General features: G+C 44.9%; 1 protein-coding gene across 1 annotated transcript in view; it reads right to left on the minus strand.

Annotated features, from left to right (window-relative positions):
- Positions 1-301: 301 nt before the first annotated feature.
- FIGNL2 (fidgetin like 2) overlaps positions 302-22,888 on the minus strand; it is a 39,831-nt gene continuing 17,244 nt past the window's right edge. The window contains exon 2 of the mRNA XM_083728857.1: positions 302-4,230. Within this exon, the coding sequence (XP_083584983.1) occupies positions 2,063-4,230 (2,168 nt within the window). The 3' untranslated portion in view covers positions 302-2,062. The remainder of the gene's footprint in view (positions 4,231-22,888) is intronic.

Consider the following 22,888-nt stretch of genomic DNA (forward strand, 5'->3'; position numbering starts at 1 on the left):
AAATCCAAACCATGCATAGGACTGTATCTTTAGGGTCAAAGCCTAAACCTGTGAACTATGGACACTTAAAATGGGGTCAACAGTTGGTTTCTAAGGGAAACAGGTAAATAGGAGGCTGGAGAAAGGCTGGAGAACAGAAACAGAGAAGAATGCAGAAGACCAAGAGTGACTCGTTAAAGACATGTTGTCAGAGAGCAAATGGGACTTTAGTTATAACCATTGGTTAGTACTGAATTTGGCGTGCTAGGTTGGGCCTAAACACCTCTCAATATCCATATGAAGTAATTTATGAATGGTTCTCCAGGACTGGCTTAGGAGATGCACCTTGAGTTTAACACACACACACACACACACACACACACACACACACACAATGTTAAAGCCTAGGCTGCCAATTCACATGTTGCAACTGGTGAAGCTCCCTTTGAACACACCAAGATGGTAATGTATTATAGGCTATGACAAATTAAATGAGGACAATGCGTCCATAGGTGAACAAAAGTGTATTCTGCAGTGTATTACGGCAGTCAAGGCAGAGTGGTGCCTTCACAGGGCAAACTCAGCTCCATGAGACAAACGTCTCTAGGCTCATCCATTAAATCATGTGATTCCCAGACTTGGGACTACAACTCCCATCATCCCTAGCTGGCAAGACCAGTGGTCAGGGACGAAGGGAATTGTTGTCCAAAAACAGCTAGAGACCCAAGTCTGGGAAACCCTACATTAAATGCTGAAATGTACGTTTGCTTTCTCTCTTCACACACACACAGACTTTAAAAATGTAACTGGAATAATGCAATTGCACCTGTTTTATTTGCTTTTCCATAAATTATACTTGGGGAAGTTTGGGAACTAGTGGTTTGGGGGCTTTTTTTCTTGCTGCGACAAAGCTTTAGAGGTCCTATCAGAGGCCAGAACCAAAGGGAAATGGATTGGCAACCTGGAATTTGGAAATGAATAGAAACATTCCTTCAAAAAGTGGTACTAGCCATGGCTTCAAAACTACAGCACTAATACTTATCCTTTGAAGACATTTACTCCACCAAAACGCTATGGTAAAAATGTTTTCTTTAAAAAATAAAAATAAAGTTATGACATAATATATTGTGAAACGCCCCTGAAATACATTCAACTTTCATCTTTGTAACGACTTCAAGTTTATTCTTGTTCTTTTTTTCCTCTCCTTACCTTTTGCTTTTAAAACGGGAATCAAGTGTGTGTTAAAACACATTTGAAATCCCTCCAGGTCACATTTTATTTTCCTTGAGTTTAAAAAAACAACAAAAAACATTCTTTTTTTTCTTCTTGTTTTGAGGTAAATTATTTTTCCTGAGTAGTTAAAAAAGAAAAAGAGAACCCACTACATATATTACAAAAATAAAAAGGATGCTAGTTTAATAAACAACCTACATTTTTAAAAAAAAAAAATCCCAAAAGCCTTCCCTTAAAACCCATTGATGCCATCTGCTTTAACAACGATGATGTTGATGGCTTTAAAGAACATCAAGGGCTAAATTATGCCCCTGGAAATGAGTCTGTATCAGAGTATAAAGCAGTGAATGACAGCATCGTGCCATTTCCATGGAAGTTAAGAACTCTACAGAAATAACCAGGAGGTACAGTGTTAAAAAGAGTTGGGAAAGGGAGAATACCTGGCCGAATACTTTACAATGCTGGTACAGAAAGGGATGACTGGGGGAACAGATTAATAATAAATAGGTTATCCTGAGTTCATTCAGCAACTACTTTTCATAAACATAGAGACCCAACAACCACCACACAGTCAAAATTTCAGACATTTTTTAAGGGGGGGGGGAAATGTACGCAAATCAATCTAGGGGAAGGAAGTCCTTGCATCCAAAATTAGGTGTGACTTTCTAACAGACGACTCCTCACCCATCGCCTGCTTTTCATAGGCAGGCAGGCTGCGGCCTCTCAAGGAGAGCACTCAGAGCGAAAAAGCTTTTAACAGCAAAAGAAAGAGAAGGGAATCGAATCTCCCAACAGCTTCCATTCAGAGAGACCCGAGACCGTCAAAAAGGAAAAAGCCGGTCACTCTCCACTAGTGCTGAGACCCATACATTTTATCCCATTCCACGTACAAGTCCAGCTCCTTCTGAGAGACGGCAGGGTGGATTTTGCAGAAAACGCTTTCGAAATCCTTGTAGGAGGTGGGCTGAAGCTGCCCCGACAGGCTCTGCAGCTTGTTGGACGTAACCTGCTGGCAGAGGTGGAGGAGCTCGCTGCCGGAATAGCTCTTGGTGAGTTGGACAATGGAGGCCATCTCCCTCTCGCTGAGGCAGTAGTTTTGCTGGGCTAAAGCATGGTGCAGGATCTGCCGCCGGGCAATGCTGTCTGGCGGGGAGATGTAGAAGCGCTTGGCAAACCTCCTCTGGGTGGCTTCGTCCAGGTTGCCAGGCCTGGTGGTGGTTGCTATGACCACGACGTTCTGCTCGCCTGAGGTAGCAAGGTTATCTAGGTAGGAAAGGAGCTGGGACTTCAGGACAGCAGCATCTTCCAGGAGGGATTCCACGTCGGTGAGGAGAATGACCGTCGGCTGCCGGCAGTTGGACACGAAGAATGTGGCCTGCAGGATCTTCTCGGCTTCTGCCTTCCACTTGGAGACCAAGGCTGTCCCGCTGAGCTTCATCAGGGTGGATCCCAGCTGGGTGCAAACACACCTGCTCAATAGGGTCTTCCCGACACCGCGAGGTCCAAAGAGCAGTATGGTTTTGGGGGGCCGGCTTGCCCCCGTGTAAGCCCCTGGCCTCAAGATGGGCCACACCAGCTCTTCCTCGATGGCAGCTTTGACAGAGACTTGCCCTGCGATGTCTGTCCATTGAACTGGAGGACTGCAATCAATTATCTTGTTGTTCACCAGCTCCAGAACAAACGGGTCGATGGCTTTCAGCTGTTCTTCCACAGTCTGGCTGCTGTTGTCGCTGCTGAAGGGTGGCGGCTTGGGTTGCATCCTGAGGGCAAAGGACTCTCCTCCATGTTCCCCGTTGGCAGCTGGAGGGGTGAACTTCTCAAAGGTCTCGCTAGGCCTCAGCGGAGCTTCACCCACGCTGTAAGCTGTAGACACCAGGCCTTTCATGGGCTGGCTGTTGTATTTCCCCACGGGCTCCTCGGAAGCCACGGTGGTGGCCGCCACGCCTGCGGGCCTCTTCCCCCCTTTGAAAGGCACCTCAGAGCTGCGGCTGAACCCATTTCCTCTACATTCACCGCTGTCGGACATCTGATACGGAGACTTTGGTTGCTCATAGCTGTATTTGCGATACCGGCCTTCGCCGTCATCCTCACCGCTGGCGAGATCAAAGGCCTTCCTTTTCAGAGAGCTCCCCGACTCACCGCTGAGGGGTGGCACAGCGAGGGGGCTCTGGTAGCTGTACCCAGGGACGACAGGGGGCCGAGAGGAGGGAGGGATGGGGGTGGGGGCAGCAATGCCCGAGGGCAAATACGAGGCTGACGGGTGGGGAGGGTGAATGGTGCCATAGCCAGGTTGGGGTGGGTAGCTGCCTGAGGCGTAATTGTACATGGGTCCTGAGGAGCTGTAGCTGGGGACGAGCGCCGTGGAAGGGTGGCTGGGTTGAAGGAGGCCTGAGCTATGCAAGGTGGACGGGTGTGGAGGCGGAAGCGCCGAGGCAGGTTGGTTGCAGTAGCCCGATGGCAGGTAGGCTCCACTGTAGCCTGAAGGGTACTCCTGAGATGGACCAAGACTGCCAGAATTTGGGGGTCCCCCGCATGTGTTACTGGGGTAAATGGAGTCCGACAGATTGCTGGAGACCACCGGGGAGGTCCCAAGGCTGTTCCCTGGGGTGACAGCAGGAGGGATGATTCCCTTGGAGGTGGGCAATCCATCGTGCATCGGGGTCAAAGGGTAAGCCCCCTCTGAGCTGTGCGCCATCGGCCAAGGCTCCATCTCTCCCTTCTGGCCGTTGAGGGGCCCAAAGGCACCATCCCCGTAGGTGTTGAGCCCCGGCGGCCTGTCATAAGGGGAGTCCAGTACTCCGGAGTACTTCTCGGCATACCTCTTCAGCAGGTTGGAGGCGGTCAGGGCAGAGATGTCATCGTTGGCCCAGGCATAGTTGAAGCGCTGCCGGCTGTTGTGGTAGAGGTCAGACTTGTGGGCAGGCGATGAGGTTGTGGAGGAGACATCAAGGTGCTGCTCCGGCCACTGGTTCAGGGGCTGAGCATGCTCGGGTGTCCAGTGCATGTTTGACAAAAGAGCTAGGGGAAAAGCAGCAAAGAAAACCAGGATTAGGTTTTGTCTTTGGGGCGATATATACCATATTTTTTGCTCTATAAGACGCACCAGACCATAAGACGCACCTAGTTTTTGGGAGGAGGAAAACAAGAAAAAAAAAAATTCTGAATCCCAGAAGCCAGAACAGCAAGAGGGATCGCTGTGCAGTGATCCCTCTTGCTGTTCTGGCTTCTGGCTTAGCCACGCGAAGCCTGCATTCGCTCCATGAAACGCACACACATTTTCCCTTACTTTTTAGGAGGGAAAAAGTGTGTCTTATAGAGCGAAAAACACAGTAATGAGTTAAAGAAAACGTTTAAAAACACTTTTGTTAAAAAACCAGAAGCTTTTTAAATTGGGTATAGACAAGATAAAAAAATTGTTCTTATGTGCAACAGCTGCGGCAATAATTTTGTTAGCCCCAAAATGGAAACAGCATGAGTTACCAATGAGTGGCAGATGAAAATGATGGACTTTGCAGAACTGGCAAAACTGACGGGAAGAATCCGGAAGCAGCGAGACCAAGCATTCCAAAAAGACTGGAATAATTCTATATTACATTTGAAAGACAACTGTAAGCAATTAACATCACTAGCAGGGTTACCGTATTTTTCCACGTGTAAGACTAGGTTTTTTTCTGTTAAAAATAATGTCAAAAATGTGGGGGCGTCTTATACAAGGAGGCCATCTTCCCCCCATTTTCTTAAATCGGAGCCCCCCAAAATAGGGGGCATCTTATAGATGAAAAAATACAGTAGTTGAAGATGTGTAAAATGAAATTGCTACCTATTCAGATTGAGTAATTTAATATTTTAGGTAATGATATAACAAGGATAGGGAATAAAGTGAAAGGTAAAAATGCAAAATTTAATTTTATTAGGCAGGAGGGAAGGAAGTTGATAGGCTCAGTTGAGCCTAAGAGTTATAAGAAAAAGATATATTACTGTGTAATGTGATTATATGTAAAACTAATAAAAATAAATATATAAAAAAAGATTTTGTCTTTTGGGAATAATAGGAACAGAACTACCTAAATTGTATAGGAATTTATTTATGTGTGCTACTACAACAGCAAAAATGCCACTTGCCCCAAAAATGGAAATAAGCATATGTCCCAGCAAAAGAAGAATGGATATAAAACTTACGGAATATGCAGAATTGGCGAAACTTACCGGAAGAATAAGAAATTCTTTTTATAAAAGAATGGAAATGGTTTACTGAATATTTACAGATAAAAACATTGGCGGGATTATGGTAATAACCTGCAGTTTTATAAGAGTATATATTTAAAGTAGATAATTAAATGAGCAAATTAAGTGAATTTGGATATGAGGAAAATTAATTTAAGGAACCGCAGAAAGAGGGGGAAGGAAGTCAAACTTTGAAATGTTAAATTGACTGTAAAACGAAGGAAATGTATAAACTTGAAAGGTATAAATAAATGATGCGACACTGGCGGGGAATTGTGGGGAATCAAAATGGCAGCTGCCAGATCTCTACTGGGAGGCGGACATCGTTTTAATTTCCCAGGGTGCTCCGGAACAATGTCCCACAGGGGGAATTAAAATGGCGGCCCCAGACCCAGCTGCCTAACACAGAGGTGTGGGGAGGGAGAAAGACTGAAAGGAAGGGGTAAAGCTTTAGGATTGCTCCCAACAGTGTGCCGACACCAGATCTCCTCCCTGTAGCTACTGGCTACAGGGAGAAATCAGCAGTAACAAGCAAGCTGTCTTTCAAGGGAAGCTCCTGACGCCCTCAGCCCCCCTGATCAAACTCCCCAGGGAAATGCCTGTCTTGGCAACTGGACCATAGGCGCCGACTCCATGGGACCTGAGGGGGCCTGAGCCCCCTCAAAAATTCGTTTGGGGGGGCTCCGTCCCCCCAATAATTTACGAAAATTATTAGTTATATTATGCTTTGTAAAATCACAAAATTATGTTGGTATTTTTTATTTTCCTTGTTTGACGATAGTTACCTTTTAAAATACATTCAGTAATGAGTTAAAACAAAGCCACTCCCGATCTAGAGAGGGGGTGGGGTTGCGGGCTCTCGACCCATCAACAATCTCGCGGGGCTGGCGTCAGCCCCGCGAGAAGCGGGGATTCCCCCTAGCTCATTAATATTCACCGCCCACGGCGGCAGCCAATCGGCTGCCACAAAGGGCGGGCCCTCACAGGTTCACTTAAGGTCGGGGCAGCCCGGGGCTCGCCCCTTCCGTTCCCCCAGCAGCAGCGGTTTGGAGGTCTTGGGCCGCCCCAATATTTTTTATAAGTCGGTATGGGCCCCCGCCCCCCCAATATTTTTTATAAGTCGGCGCCCCTGAACTGGACCAATTTCTTCAGGATTGTTTCTGCTATTCTCAAAACCTATCACTATCAAAGAGGGTGTGTTGTTGTTTTTTAACTATTTGCACACATGTGGGCACCTTGGTTCTCAAACTTTTCCTTCGGAGCCACACTTTCAGAATAAGAACACTGATTTATTTTTTTTAATTGATAAGAAATACAGGAGGAGGAGAGAGATAAAACTCCTAGCGGTGCTTGATTTGTAACACATAACCCAGCTACATTATAATATAATTGTGGGATATCCAGGAAATATAAAGCAATGCAGCTACATAAGAACACGAAGTCTTCCCAAAATATAAAATTAATTGTCCTTGAATCTTCCCGCTATAATTGTCATCCTTTGAGAACCACTGGTGTACAGTATTATGCTAGGGTATTTTTCCGCTTCCTGAAAGATATACAGTGGTACCTCAGGTTACAGACGCTTCAGGTTACAGACTCCACTAACCCAGAAATAGTACCCCCTTGCCCCGGGTGCTGACAACCCACGCTACGCCACTGTTATTATTATTAACCTGGGTTACTTGATGGGCAACCATGTTCTTACACAAAGTGGGGGCCCGCTTTAGACACAGAAGGCAGCCATGCCGGCTTGAAACACTTGCAGGGGGACTCAAAGCCCCCTTCCTCCCCTCTTCCTCCTCCCTCCTGGTCTCAGCTGCTCCATAGCAAGCAGGCGGCGGAATGCACACAATGAAGCAATCAAGGGCAGAGCTGGAGGAATGCATCACCAGTTCCCCCCCCCCCCGACCTAAGTAACTTTAATTGTGCTGGGGTGTTTCTGCCCCTGCCCCGTGGCTTCCTCTGGTCCTCCTGATCTAATGAGTAGAGACATTTCAGGAGCCTTGCTGTGGGGCCAAGCAAATTCCAAAACCTTGAGGCTCCAGAGAAAGGGAGCGCGAGAGAAGCGGAGGAGGAGGGGAGGAAAAACAGAAGGAAGAAGAAGCAGCACGTATCGCATTATAGAGATTGGCAGGATCCTTGCAAAAAAAAAAAAAAAAGAGCTTGCAATCCTAGTTTTTCATTTCCTGTGTGTATGTGTTTTGAATGTGCTATGGATTGAAAACTTTATAACAGATATTATAGGCAAAATGAGAAATAAAAAATGAACAGTTATTCATCCATTAATCAATGCTTGCTTTGTACATCCTTTTGTTGTTGAATTTGTCAAGAGCTCCGATCTTCCCGTTCCCTTTCCCAATTTAAATTCCTTGAACACGCGCTTAAAATTTACTTTCTCCATATTATTTGACTTACTAGGAATTTTGTTTTATATAATTATCCTATTTGCACACCAAAGTTCAACCAAAACCTGCCAACGGACTGATCTCTTGACAATGTTCTTTTACATAAACTCTGTTTATATCCCACTCTCTGGGAAATTTTCTAGTTTTTCCAGGTCCCTTCCTTAGCATTGTTGGTGTGTGTGTGTTGTGTTTGTATGTGTGCATTTGCTACCCCAGCCCACCCCCCTTCTCCAGGGTCCCCCCCTCCTCTGCTCATTCACAAAAGGCCCTGGGAGGGCGGGGGGCGGAATGCTGAAGTGTGGGTTGTGGTTTAGCATTGCCATTCAGCCTCTAAGCCACTTTGTGGCCGCAGTACAATTAGATTACCTAATGCTTTAATTGACTTATATGGCATTTGTACTTTCACTCTGGATATCAAAACTTACACAGGAGGATTTAAATGGCAGCTTTAACCGGGCTTTCTCTGGCGGCCTGCCTTCATTTACTCCCCATTATATATTAAAAAGTGCCACAATTAGGCAAAAGGTCCGCAGAGAGGGGGCTCTCATCGCTACCCCCACCCCACTCCCGGCCGAGTAAATAAATAAATTAAAATGGGCGGGTGGGTAAACAAATAAAAGGGACTCGGAGGGGAGACAGCTTTGGAAAAATGAAGACAATGGGAGCCTTCCAGTAAAACGCTCGCTTTGGACCCGCAATTCCAAGCATAGTACAGTGGTACCTTGGGTTAAGAACTTAATTCGTTCCTGAGGTCCGTTCTTAACCTGAAACTGTTCTTAACCTGAGGTACCACTTTAGCTAATGGGGCCTCCCGCCGCCTCACGATTTCTGTTCTCATCCTGATGCAAAGTTCTTAACCCGAGGTACTATTTCTGGGTAGTGGAGTCTGTAACCTGAAGCGTATGTAACCTGAGCTACCACTGTATACATATGCTTGGTAGCTGCAATACATGAACCAGATCTCTTTTTCTTTTGCACCACGCGATCCTAAGTTGTGGTCGGTTCTTTAAAAAAGTGTTGCTATTTACACCAAGAAAAGGAAGCCTAGTTAAAAACAGTGCTCCATAACTTCTCAACCAAGGCTATAAAATCCCAGGTTCCCAGATGCCCTGGGCTAATAATGATGATGATGATGCTGTTACAGTCATACCTCAGGTTGAATGTGCTTCAGGTTGAGTGTTTTCAAGTTACTCTCCCCAGCAATCCAGAAGTAACAGAGCGCGTTACCTCCGGGTTTCGCCACTTGTGCATGTGCAGACGCTCAAAATGACATCACACACATGCACGGAAGCAGCAAACCGCGACCTGCGCAGTCACATCTTACGTTCTATTCAGGATGCGAATGGGGCTCGGGAACGGATCCCGTTCGCATCCTGAGGTAACACTATATTTATACTCTGCCTATTTCGCTCTGGGTGGCTTCCAACACTTATAAAAACATAAGAAATCATGTAACTGAAGAGTTGGAAGGGATCCCAAGGGTCATCTAGTCCAGGAATGTCCAAAGTTTGTTTTGGGGGCCTAATCCGGCCTGCCGATTTAAACCTGTCCCCATGATAGTATATGTCCTGGGATAAAAAAGCTCAGCATTTTCAATCCTTAAAAAAGCACAACTTTGGTCGGCCCTCACAAATGTTCACTTCATCAAATCTGGCCCTCTTTGGAAAAGGTTTGGGCACCCCTGATCTAATCCTGCAATGCAGGAATCTCACCATGCAGTCTCCCATCCAACTTGAAACCATACTGGTCCCTGCTTAGCTTTGCAAATGTGCTAGTAGTTTTATTGCAGCACCACTAGAAGGGTCAAACATTAAAAACATCCCTAAACAGGGCCGTCGTCAGATGTCTTCTAAAAGTCAGATAGTTCTTTACAGTGGTACCTAGGTTAAGAACTTAATTCGTTCTGGAGGTTCGTTCTTAACCTGAAACTGTTCTTAACCTGAAGCACCACTTTAGCTAATGGGGCCTCCTGCTGCTGCCGTGCCGCCACTGCGCAATTTCTGTTCTCATCTTGAAGCAAAGTTTTTAACCCGAGGTACTATTTCTGGGTTAGCGGAGTCTGTAACCTGAAGCATCTGTAACCTGAAGCATCTGTAACCTGAGGTACCACTGTATTTGGTTTGTTTACATTTTGTATTTGTAAAATCAAATAAAAAATATTTCCAAAATAAAAATGACATGCGGTAGCTCTTTCGCCTAAAATATCTGATGCTGGCTTTTACAAATTTGAAGATGTGCACTTTAACCATCCGGCTTAAAGCTCCAAAGACTTTCAACACTGAGCTTTCTTCCTGGCTGCAGCCGCAGCCTAGCACAGAGAGCACCTTGTCGGACTCTCGCTTCGTAGCAGATCTCTCTCAGGCCACAGCATGTGAACTTAATTATGGCGATGGTGTTTCCTAGGGCTCTCAAGCTACTGACGATTCCTCAGAGAGGTTACCTTAGCACTTTACTAAATGATGTAGGGGGAGGGTCTTGGAGGAAAACAGTCCCCTAGGAAGGGATCCCCGGAGGAAAATAAAATACATCTGAAAGCAGCAGAGGGGGAAAAATCTTGATGCCCTTTGTTCTTTGTGGCTAGTGGTGCTCTAATATTTACAGCACGGTTTGTTAAAACGATTCGGGTATTTCCCCCCTTCTCCTTATGAACCTTCTGTTGGTATTTCCAAATAAACGCTTCATTTAAAAAAAATTTGAAAATAGCCTTGGACTCTTTCCTATGAACTGGAGAAGCTATGTTTAAAATCACGTCCTGCCACTTTTATAGCACCTTCACTATCATGGGTTTTCCCCACAAAGGACATTGGGAACTGTAATTCGCTGGAAACCTTTGCGGAAGGTTCTTTAAAATTTAATCCCACTCGCAGAACTGCAATTACCCCAGGAGTAATTCTAGGAGAACAATCCATTTAAATTTAGACTATATGTATGTAATAAGAGACAGGAGAGTTTATTACCACTCTAGCCTCCTATGGGGGGGGGGGCTACCTTATCCTGCAATTTTCACTGATCGGGGCTACAATTCAGAATGGAGCGGGATCCTTAAATCTCTCTCACACAAACACACAATGCAAAGGGACCTTTTCTGAGTCAAAATGTGAGCAGAACACAGAAGAACTGCTAAATTATATCAGATAGAAACGTGCCTTATATTTGAAGCAGATGACTTTCTCCAAAGATTCCTGAATATTGTAGCACTCTCACGGTGCTACAATTCCCAGCACCCTTTATTGAATACAGTTTCCAGCAGTGGCGTGGAGTAGAGGAACCAAGCTGGTCCCCTAAACATTCTCGCTTGAACCTCCTTTCCAAAGTCTGGAAAGCTTCTGCCTGGTTTAGGGAGGGAGGCACCAGGTTCACATTTATAATAAATTATTATTATTATTATTATTATTATTATTATTATTATTATTATTATATTTATTTATACCCCGCCCATCTGGCTGGGTTTCCCCAGCCACTCTGGGCGGCTTCCAACAGAATATTAAAATGCAATAACCTATTAAACATTAAAAGCTTCCGTCAGATGTCTTCTAAAAGTCTGGTAGTTGTTTTTCTCTTTGCAATCTGGTAGGAGGGCGTTCTACAGAGCGGGTGCTACTACCAAGAAGGCCCTCTGCCTGGTTCCCTGTAACTTGGCTTCTCGCAGTGAGGGAACCGCCAGAAGGCCCTCGGCGCTGGACCTCAGTGTCCGGGTAGAATGATGGGGGTGGAGATGCTCCTTCAGGTATACTGAACCGAGGCAACTGGATACGTTGCCCCCCCCATCACCCTCACAAGCTGCCACCTATAGCCCTAACTGTTCCCCTATGAAAAATTTCACTGCATGCCACTGGTTCCCAGGATTCTTTGGGGAAAATCTGAATGCACTTTAAACGTTTGGAATTTACAATCTGCAGTAACAGACCTCAGGGTTGTGAGTTTGAGCCCCGCGCTGGGTGAAAGATTCCTGCATTGCAGGGAATTGGTCTCGTGAGTCCCTTCCAACTCTGATTCCACAGGGGGAAAATGCTAGACTCCAAGGTGCAATCTACATACATATAAAAAAAACGCTATGAAAATGCTTTATTTTAAAACGTTTTGAAAGCACGTTAAATTTTGCATAGCTCGCTTTCGCCATCTGGTGTCACATTTGTACAACTGCACTTCACAACACATTTAAAACGTTTTATTTGAAGCTGCATAGCTGAGTCCCATGGGATACAGGAGGCGCTGTGGGTTAAACCACAGAGCCTAGGACTTGCCGATCAGAAGGTCGGCGGTTCGAATCTCCGCAACGGGGTGAGCTCCCGTTGTCCGGTCCCAGCTCCTGCCAACCTAGCAGTTCGAAAGCACGTCAAAGTGCAAGTAGATTTCTGTGTGCTGCTCTGGTTTGCCAGAAGCAGCTTAGTCATGCTGGCCACATGACCTGGAAGCTGTACGTCGGCTCCCTCGGCCTATAGAGCGAGATGAGCACCGCAACCCCAGAGTCGTCCACAAGTGGACCTAATGGGCAGGGGTCCCTTTAACTTTACCTTTTAGCAGAGTCCCAACATTAAATAAGATGTGGAGTGATCTGCCCATATCAATTCAACCTAACCCAGGGGTGAAGAACCTGTGGTCCTCCAGTTGTTGTTGAGCTGCAATTCCCACCACCCCCAGGGGTTGGTCATGCTGGCTAGGGCTGATTTGAGTTCAAATCCAGACCACAGGTTCCCCATCCCTGACCAAACCTAAAGGGCTCATTTACATGCACTCAGGCAGCCAAAGACTCAGTGTGGCAAAAAGAGCAGGCATGCACCCTACACATCCCGTTTAACATAAGATCCGAGCATTGGAATTTCTCTTACAAAATTCCTGCTACATGCGTTATCCTCTACAATCAGGGAGAAGGGGCTGTTTCTCTGCTGGGCAGAGAGAATCCATAGCCAGGTAAGCATGCGAAATAGCTTGTTTGGCGGAAATCCAAAGTCCATTGAACCAGCCGAGAGACAGAGACATATCTATAGGTACACACACACAACAGACTAGAATTTAAGACACAGAGGGAGAATATAAAGCAGGAATTCAGAAACTCATGTTTAGGGGTGGACAAATCAAGTCTTATTTCCATCTTAGTGTCCGTTTTGCATGTGTTCATCTCCTAAGTCTATGACATCCTGTTGTGCCATTACTTCCAGGATCAAATTACCCTTTATTTGCCCACCCAAACACTTCGATCTATGAAACTGGCAGTGCTACAGGTGCCGCATAATGCCTATTCCACGCTTGTAAGGAGTCTTTGGAACCCTATGCCTCATGACACCAGGCAGATGCCTTCGCTCCACTCTTTTCGGCACATGCTTAAACCATTTTTAAGCTTATCCAGATAAAGTATGTACAATGCTGACCTGTATTTTAAACTCTCTCTCCCTCTTAACTATCTTTTGAATGTTTTCAAACACCTGTTTTCAGCCATCTTTTACTGATACGTTTGATGTTTGATGTTTATTTTATTTTTTTGTAAACCACTTAAAGAGGTTTTATCACAGCCAAATGGCATGTAAATAATGCAAAATAAATATAGATTTGTGTTTCTCATATGTATTAAAAAAAACCTGTGTTTAGATGCAAATGGGTTGCAAAATGCGTACTATCATTTTTTTTTCTTAACAAAAGTTGCTATGTTTTTGATCTGAGAACTGCATTGAAATATTTGGAAAAGGGTGAGCTCTGAAGGATCGGGGAGGTATGAATTAAAGCCACCGACTTAAAAATGTGGAGGGAACAAAATTCTCTACCCCACCCATGTTTAACAATGAGGGCGATTAACTACTGGAACAGCACCCCAAGGGAGGGAGTAAAAATTCTCCGTCATTTGCAGCTATCAAACGAAGGGCGATTTGCTTTTCTAAAAGTTATGCTTTAACTAAGGGCAATTTCTTTGTATCCGATCTTTTATTTACTGATGGCAGCCGGGAGGCGGGCTTTGCTAGGAAGGTCAAGCTAAATGCCCTTTGGACATTTGAATATGAGAAATAAATATATGTATTTATAAAAGCGATCTCTCTCTCTCTCTCTCTCTCTCTCTCTCTGTTGGGAGCACCTCCCAATTTTTGGTAGAGCTGGTCAGAAACTATATCTGAAAGAAAAAGGAAAGTAATCCTTTCCTTCTCCTCCTGCGATGAGGCTACAGTTTAATATTTTAATGTTTCAATATTTTAATGTTTCAATATTTTAATGTTGTATTTTAATTTTGTTTTTAAGTTGTAATCATTCAACTTGTTTTTATTATTGCTTGTAAGCCACTCTGAGCCCGGCCTTGGCTGGGGAGGGCGGGGTATAAATAAAAATTATTATTATTATTATTATTATTATTAGACAGAATGTGTGATTAAGGCTGCCTTTGATGGAAACCAGAAGCAAAATGCAGCCCCCCAAAAAAGGCAAACCAGTTGCAGGCCATTAAAATAAATGTAAAAAATAAATAAGTAAGTAAATAAGAAAAGGAGAGGAAAAAAGCAGGAGTGGAGGGGGAAGGGGCCAGAGGGAGAGAAGAGAAGTTGTCAAGCATTTGAAATGGAACGTGAATAAACGCTGCTCCCGTAGAAGGCAGATGTTTCAATGCTTTCCCTTGGCAGTGTGAGAAAATTACTGTCCAGTGGTCAAATGGCACCTCAGTTTCCCACCCTCTTGGCTTCCCCATTATCTAAAAGCGCAAGACAAAAGGAAGGAGGGGGGGCCGGTCAGGAGAGAATCCCATTGTCCTCTCGCACTCTAATTATGGAAATCTGGTTAATCTATTCAGGAGCAACTATGGACTGGGTTTTTGTTTGGGGAGGGGCGGAGGGGAGAGAGAGCTCTTTAGGCTAAGGCTCCCCACAGCAAAAGGGTTTCCAACTGTTCAATGTTTTGAATGGGTGTCTTCTCCCCCAGCCCACACCCCTGCTGCTCCCCAAACCTGGGCTGCTGCTTCCACAGCAGAAGGAAAAACTCCTTTCCAGTTTTTCTCTCTCTCTCCCCCCCCTTTTTTATTATTTAAACGAAACAAAACCTAGCCATCGTTTCAAAGGCCCCTAACCAGCTCCCAGGGGAAAAAACAGCCAGCCGTTGCCATCCCATGCAAGCACAAATCTGCAAAACAATTCAAAATCCAGAAATTCCCAGGCACAGCCACGTTTTCCACCTACATGCCCCAAGAGGAGCACATCAGCTTGCACTTTTTACCAATGTGCACAAATGTAATATCGCGGCTGTGTGAGGTGCCCCTGAAGCACACAACAGCACATCTGGAGGCGTATTTACAAAATCAGCAAAGGCCACCAAAAAGCCAGGCCTGCCCAAGAGGCTAAGGAAATATTTCTATACATGTACCTCAGGTTACAAACACCTCGGGTTACAAACACTTCGGGTTACAGACTCCGCTAACCCAGAAGTACTACCTCGGGTTAAGAACTTTACCTCAGGATGAGAACAGAAATTGTGCGGCGGCAGCAGGAAGCCCCATTAGCTAAAGTGGTACCTCAGGTTAAGAATGGTTTCAGGTTAAGAACGGACCTCCGGAACAAACTGAGTTCGTAACCAGAGGTAACACTGTATGGTAGTACCTCAGGTTAAGTACTTAATTCATTCTGGAGGTCCATTCTTAACCTGAAACCGTTCTTAACCTGAAGCACCACTTTAGCACTTTAGCTGCTGCCGCGCCGCCAGAGCACAATTTCTGTTCTCATCCTGAAGCAAAGTTCTTAACCTGATGCACTATTTCTGGGTAATGTAACCTGAAGCATAATCTGGGTCTGTAACCTGAAGCATATGTAACCTGAAGCGTATGTAACCCGAGGTACCACCGTATGTCTTTTCCTAGATTCAAAAACACTCTCTGCAGACCCTATTTTACAGAACAGTCCCAGATTTGACAGAAGCTGTCCCGGTTTCTGATCTGATTCCAGAACGTCTTGCTTTTCCTTAGGATGTCCCTATTTTCATCTGAGAAATGTTGGAGGGTATGTCTCTGCTGTTCAGTTCCTTAGCAAAGAGCATCTAGCTCAGCCATCAGCAAAATTTTTCAGCAGGGGGCCGGTCCACTGTCCCTCAGACCTTGTGGGGGGCCGGACTATATTTTGGGGGGAGAAATGAACGAATTCCTATGCCTCACAAATAACCCAGAGATGCGTTTTAAATAAAAGCACACATTCTACTCATGTAAAAACACCAGGCAGGCCCCAAAAATCACTCAGAGATGCATTTTAAATAAAAGAGCACATTCTACTCATGTAAAAACACGCTGATTCCTGGACCATCCGTGGGCCAGATTTAGAAGGCGATTGGGCCGGATCAGGCCCCCGGGCCTTAGTTTTCCTACCCATGATCTAGCTTGTCTGGGAGTGAGTGAATGATGGGAAGCCCCTCCTCTCCCGAACAGCGTGTGCTAATGGTGCATTGCAACGGCTGCCGCTAAGGAAAGGGAGATACATCAAGAAAGAAACAAAATGCTCGAGCCATCATCCAGCCATTTTCAAGTCCCATTTATTTCAATTTATTTCAATAAGAGAATTAAGCACATGTGTTTCGGTCTCTCCGTTGAAATTAATGGGAATCGAAGTGCTCGTCTTGGGCAGGGTTGAAGTCTTGATTGTGATTTATTTATTTTTTAAGGGAAACATGTTTTCCCCATCCTGCTTAGATTATATATGCATCTTTACAGTGAGCAACACTGTAATGCGATATTAAACAATACCAGTTCTAGAAGTCTCGTTTCTAGAACCTTTTCATATTAAGCTTTCCCACTGCTCCAGAAAGACATTTTCACCTTGGCCTCTTTGCTTAAGGTCAAACATAAAGAAATAGGGTAGCGGCTTCTGGCTAAGAGAACCTTGAAAAGCTTCAACTTCCTAGTGCAGGGGTAGGCAAACTAAGGCCCGGGGGCCGGATGCGGCCCAATCGCCTTCTCAATCCGGCCCGCAGACGGTCCAGGAATCAGCGTGTTTTTACATGAGTAAAATGTGTGCTTTTATTTAAAATGCATCTCTGGGTTATTTGTGGGGCCTGCCTGGTGTTTTTACATTATCAGAATGTGTGCTTTTATTTAAAATGCATCTCTGGGTTATTTGTAGGGCATAGGAATTCGTTCATTTCTCCCCTCAAAAAAAATATAGTCCGGCCCCCCACAAGGTCTGAGGGACAGTGGACCAGCCCATGGCTGAAAAAGTTTGCTGACCCCTGTCCTAGTGTATTGGCGGCTGCTATACCAAGATGCAGCTGACGTATTCAACAGGCTGCAAAGATGCAGATATCTCGCTTGGTATAGCAGGAGGCTCTTAATCTCGGGGTTGCGGGTTTGAGCCCCACGTTGGGAAGAAGATTCCTGCATTACAAGCTGTTTGGACTAGCTGGCCTTTGGGAGTCCCAACTCTATCAATCTATGGTCCGACCACACCTGGAAATACTGCGTCCATTTCTGGGTACCACAATTTAGGAAGGTGTGGAGAGGAGGGCAACCAAGATGATCAAGGGTCTGGAAACCAAGCCTGATGAGGAACGGTTGAAGGAGCTCATTGAGCCTGGAAAAGAGGAGACTGAGACGAGATATGATAGCCATCTTCAAAGATCTGAAGGGCTGTCACATGGATGATGGAGCAAGCTTGTTTTCTCCTGCTCTGGAGGGTAGGACTCAATCCAATGGCTTCACGTTATAGGAAAGGTGATTCCAACTAAACATCAGGAAGGACTTTCTGATGGTAAGAGCTGTTTGACAGTGGAACGGTCTCCGTCAGGGGTTTGTGGACTCTCCTTCCTTAAGCAGAGGTTGGATGGCCATCTGCCATAGATACTTAAACCTACATCGCAGGGGGTTGGACTAGATGATTCTTACAACTCTACAATTCTATGAAATGCCACAAACACATTACCTGTGCTCAGTATTTTCTCCTGTGCCTAACGGTCTTGACACATGTCCCTTTTATTGTTCATTCCTGAGCATTTGTGCTCATAATATTATTATTATTATTATTATTATTTATTTGTACCCCACCCATCGGGCTGGGTTTCCCCAGCCACTCTGGGTGGCTTCAATAGAAACCAAAAATACACTAAAATATCACACATTAAAAACTTCCCTGAACAGAGCTGCCTTAAGATGTCTTCTGAATGTCAGGTAGTTGTTTATCGCTTTGACATCTGATGGGAGGGCGTTCCACAGGGCGGGCGCCACTACCAAGAAGGCCCTCTGCCTGGTTCCCTGTAGCTTTGCTTCTCGCAATGAGGGAGGTATTGGGTGGTATTGGGGTGATTAGAAGCGATCACACTTTGGATACTGTTTGCACCTGCAAAAGTTTCACAGCAGACATCCTGCTTAGCTTCCAGTCAGTTCAACTCCTGTCCCTTGCCTGCTGAAATCCTTTTCATCCCACAAGTGTTTTGAATTAGAGATGTGTTTTTCCCCCTCCCACATTTATTGCGCTACAATGCAGGAATACCTCTGGAAGACCATGATGCTGTAACATCGGGGAAGCATTGCTGAACCATGACTAAAGTGGAATGACTATGATTGCATCTGTGGCATGTTGCAAAATATACCTGCAGAGGAAAACCACCAGTTGGACAGACATGAATTCTCAGTGCCTGATTCGCATCACATGGTTATATTCGCTGGCTGGGTGTAAATCACTGTTGGAACTTATATACACAAGCTTTGTGCAGATGCCTGATTTTCGTCTTCCAAAGCAACAACTCTATTCTGAACTTAGAAATGGAAAGAGTAATGCTGGTGGTCAACAAAAGAGGTTTAAAGACTCTCTCGAGGCAATTTTTTAAAAAATGTAGTATTGAAGGAATGGGTTTCTGCGCAGTCAGTTTAAAACTGACTCGAACCCCCCCCCCTTTTCTTCTTAGCATTTCTAAAATGCATAAACTTGAGCTCTTGAGCCAAAAGGCTCAGCTGTATGTATAAACAAATGCTCAGAGCCTTCTCCTTTATCAGTTTGTGACAGCAAGCAAAGCCTTGACTGTACCAGTAGAACAGAGAAGACACATCTGTGCCTTATCTTACGTCCTGACCACAAAAACGCCACAAAACAGTGCCAGAGTGTGTTCTCGGAGATGATGACCTCTTGCTCCAAGATAAGAGTAGGAACAGGAAAATCCTTTTATGGTCAGAAGTATAGGAAGGAATACCCTTTTATGGTTAAGAATACCAGAGCAGGAACATATGTGATGTCAACCTGCGTATATAGGCTGACGTGATTAGATTCCTGGGGAAGGAGGGAGAGGATATATATACTGCATGAAACTTCTCATTTCTTTGGACTTGCTGTGGACTGACCATGCAAGTGCCTTCTGCTATCCGGAGAGCAGAATAAACTCTTTTTTTTGAACCAACCTCGGTGTCATTTGACTTCCTTCCTCCTGTCCGGGAGCAACGCAGACCCAATCGGTGAACTACAATAAGGCTACAGTATAAACACCAACAATTGGGAAACACTGCGTTCCAAGTGGAGAGCAGCCTTTACCAAAGGTGTCATGGGCTTTGAGGACACTCAAACTCAGGACGCAAGGGAGAAACATGCTAAGAGGAAGGTGTATAAAATGTTGCTGGAATGGCATACAAAAGACGAAGAGGTAAAAGCAGTAATGATACACTGGGCAAGAGACTTTGGTTATAATATACAGTATGATGATTGGATGAAATTATGGAATGAAAGGTTAAAATTTACGGCATGTACTGCGTTGAAAGAAAATGTAATGAAAATGTTCTACAGATGGTATATAACGCCAGTTAAACTGGCCAAAATGTATAAAACATGCAATAAGTGTTGGAAATGTAAAGAAAAAGAAGGTACTTTCTATCATATGTGGTAGGAGTGTAAAAGGGTGAAAGACTTCTGGGAAATGATATACAATGAATTGAAAAAGATGTTGAAATATACGTTCGTTAAAAAACCAGACGCCTTTTTATTAGGAATGGTAGGAAGCGAAATTAATAAGAGAGACTGTAAACTGTTTCAATATGCAGTGACTGCCGCAAGGATACTTCTGGCCCAAAGATGGAAACAGGAAGAAATTCCAACAGTGGAAGAATGGAGAAGGAAATTGACTGAATATGCAGAAGTGGACAAATTGACTTGGGAAGATTTGATATCAGAAAGACCAAAAGTTTATCGAGGACTGGGGGAAATTTACAGAATATCTGAAAAATATATGTGATGTACAGACAACGCTTGTTGGTTTTGAAGAGACTCTGTGAGATAGTAAGAAATATTGCAAAAAAGAGAGTAAGAGGAAAAGGAGTTGGGAAAGGCAATATCATGTTTAGAAATGTGTCAATAAATAGAAATTTTACAAAAGATTGACAGAGAAAGTGAGAGAAGTCAAAAATTGAAGAATGAGTGCAAAATAATTTGTTGATTGTATAAAATTTGTTTGGAAAATGAATAAAAATTATAAAAAAAAGAGGAAGGCATGCTTGGCAAATCCACACCGTGATCAACTCCTGCCCGGAAACCTATGTCCCCACTGTGGAAGGACGTGTGGATCCAGAATTGGCCTCTGCAGTCACTTACAGACTCGTTGTTAAGACCGTGTTTATGGAAAACAATCTTACTCGGCTACGAGTGATTGCCAGAGAAGCAGAAGAAGACACAAGCATTTTTGCAGCCTACAATTTTTCCTCACGAAACTCCCAGCGCAGCCATAGATATCTCTGTGTCTTCTTGCATGCTCTTCCTCTGAAGCATCCCTGACAAGATGCAGGGGAGGCCTGGATGATTTTAATTCCGCCTAGCAATTTGTAGATTGCTAACCACAAAGGACAGGTGATTAACACACTTGCATGAAGGTACCAGATCGCACACAGAAAGGAAAGTTGGTTATTAAGCAAAATGTTGCCAATCTATTCCAGCAAGCTCATCATATTCTCCCTTGGCTCCGCGTTATTTGGCTGCGCGTGGCATTGCATAAGCAATCAAAATTATTTACAGCCATCAGTTTGCTTGCATTTAAAATAAACACACACACACACACAAAAATAAATAAATCTATCTGCTTGAGGCAGTGAAATAAGAGAATAGTAGAGAGCTCCAAGTACATTTCTGTGCCTCCTGGGGGAGGGGCAGAAAGGTCATTTTCTCTTTAGCTTTGCGCTAGATCAGCACATACAGATTCTCCTACAGATTAGAGCAAATAACACCCTCCAAAATTTCTCTGATGAAAATAGGGATGTCCTATTTAATAATAACAACAACAACAATAACAACACCCCATCCCATCTCACTGGGTTGCCCCAGCCACTCTGTTTTTATATATGTTGGCAGCTTCCAACATATATAACAACATAATAAAACATTAAACATAAAAAAACTTCCCTTAAAAAACTTCCCTTTAAAAACTTCTAAAGGTTGTCTAGTTACTTATCTCCTTGCCTCAGGGGCCAGATAACTTCATACCCTCCAACACATGGGTAGGCAACCTAAGGCCCGGGGGCCGGATCGCCTTCTAAATCCGGCCCGCGAACGGTCCAGGAACCAGCGTGTTTTTACGTGAGTAGAATGTTTCCTTTTATTTAAAATGCATCTCTGGGTTATTTGTGGGGGATAGGAATTTGTTCATCCCCCCCCAAAAAAAATATAGCCCAGGGCCCCACAAGGTCTGAGGGATGGTGGACCAGCCCCCTGCTGAAAAAGTTGCTGAACCTTGCTCCAACATTTCTGCAATGAAAATAGGAAATGTGGGACATTCCGGGATCAAATCAGAATCCAGGATTTGTAAATTGGGGAAATACAGACATTTGGAGGGTCTGGTAAATAGGACTTTTCATACACTGTACCTCAGAGCACATGCAATCTGCCCTCCACATGCCACAAACTTTGTGTCTAAATTTCAAGGCCATCTAACTCAGGGCTGGGGAACCCTTGGCCCCCTAGATCAGTGGCTCCCAAACTTTTTTCTTCCCACAGATCACCTGAAAATTGCTGAGCACCTTGGCACTAAACGGTGTGTCTGCCTGCTGTAGCAATTGTGCTGAGTGTCGGATGACGGAGTGCAAATCCTAATACAATTAAATGCAACGAACAAGAAATAAAAGAAACAATAACAAGGCAATTAGAAATCAATATGAATATTTCCTGGAATTGATGTGCCCTCTCCCGTCTTCAACCACAGTTTCCACAATGCCTCTAAACACAGAGTCACGATTTTAGCTAACTTTTCTACCCTAGCTTTCCTCCAAGGCTGAACACATGGCTCTTCCTTCCAATCTATCCTTACAACAATCCTACGAGGTAGGGTAACGGGGACATAGTAAACTAGCCCAAGGTCACCCCGAGAGCTTATACCTTAGTCTCCAAGGTCCCAGTCTAACACTGTAAGCCAAGCTTCCTCAACCTCCAGATGTTTTGAGACTACAATTCCCAACATCCCTGACCACTGGTCCTGCTAGCTAGGGATCATGGGAGTTGTAGGCCAAAAACATCTGGAGGGCTGAGGAAGCCTGCTCTAAGCACTACACCAAGCAGGCTCTCCAAACTGTAACTACAGTGGTGCCTCGCAAGACGAAATTAATTCGTTCCGCAAGTTTTTTCTTCTTGCGAGTTTTTCGTCTTGCGAAGCACGGTTTCCCATAGGAATGCATTGAAAATCAATCAATGCGTTCCTATGGAAACCGCCTTCAGACCAGGTCCGGGGACAGTCTGTCCCCCGACCTCTTCTGAAGGCTGGGGGTTTTATAAAATGCTGGCGGGCGGCAGCGAAGGCTTCGCTGCCGCCCGCCAGCATTTTAAAATCGCCCCGGGACAGCGGAGGACTTCTCCGCTGTCCCGGGGCGATTTAAAAGCCCCCGGGAAGGCAGGCAGGGGGGACAAAGACTTTTGCCCCCCACTGGCCTTCAGAAGAGGTCCAGGACCTCTTCTGAAGGCTGGCGGGGGGCAAAAGTCTTTGCTCCCCCCGCCTGCCTTCAAAAGCCGTCCGGGATAGCAGGAAGCGCTTCCCTGCTATCCCGGACTGCTTTTAAAATGCTGGCGGTGGGGAGCAAAGCCTTTCGGCCCCCGCCGGCCTTCCTGGACCTCTTCTGAAGGCCGGAGGGGGGGAAAGGCTTTGCT

This window comes from Podarcis gaigeae, assembly GCF_964106915.1.
Source record: "Podarcis gaigeae genome assembly, chromosome: 2".
Taxonomy (NCBI): Eukaryota; Metazoa; Chordata; class Lepidosauria; order Squamata; family Lacertidae; genus Podarcis; species Podarcis gaigeae.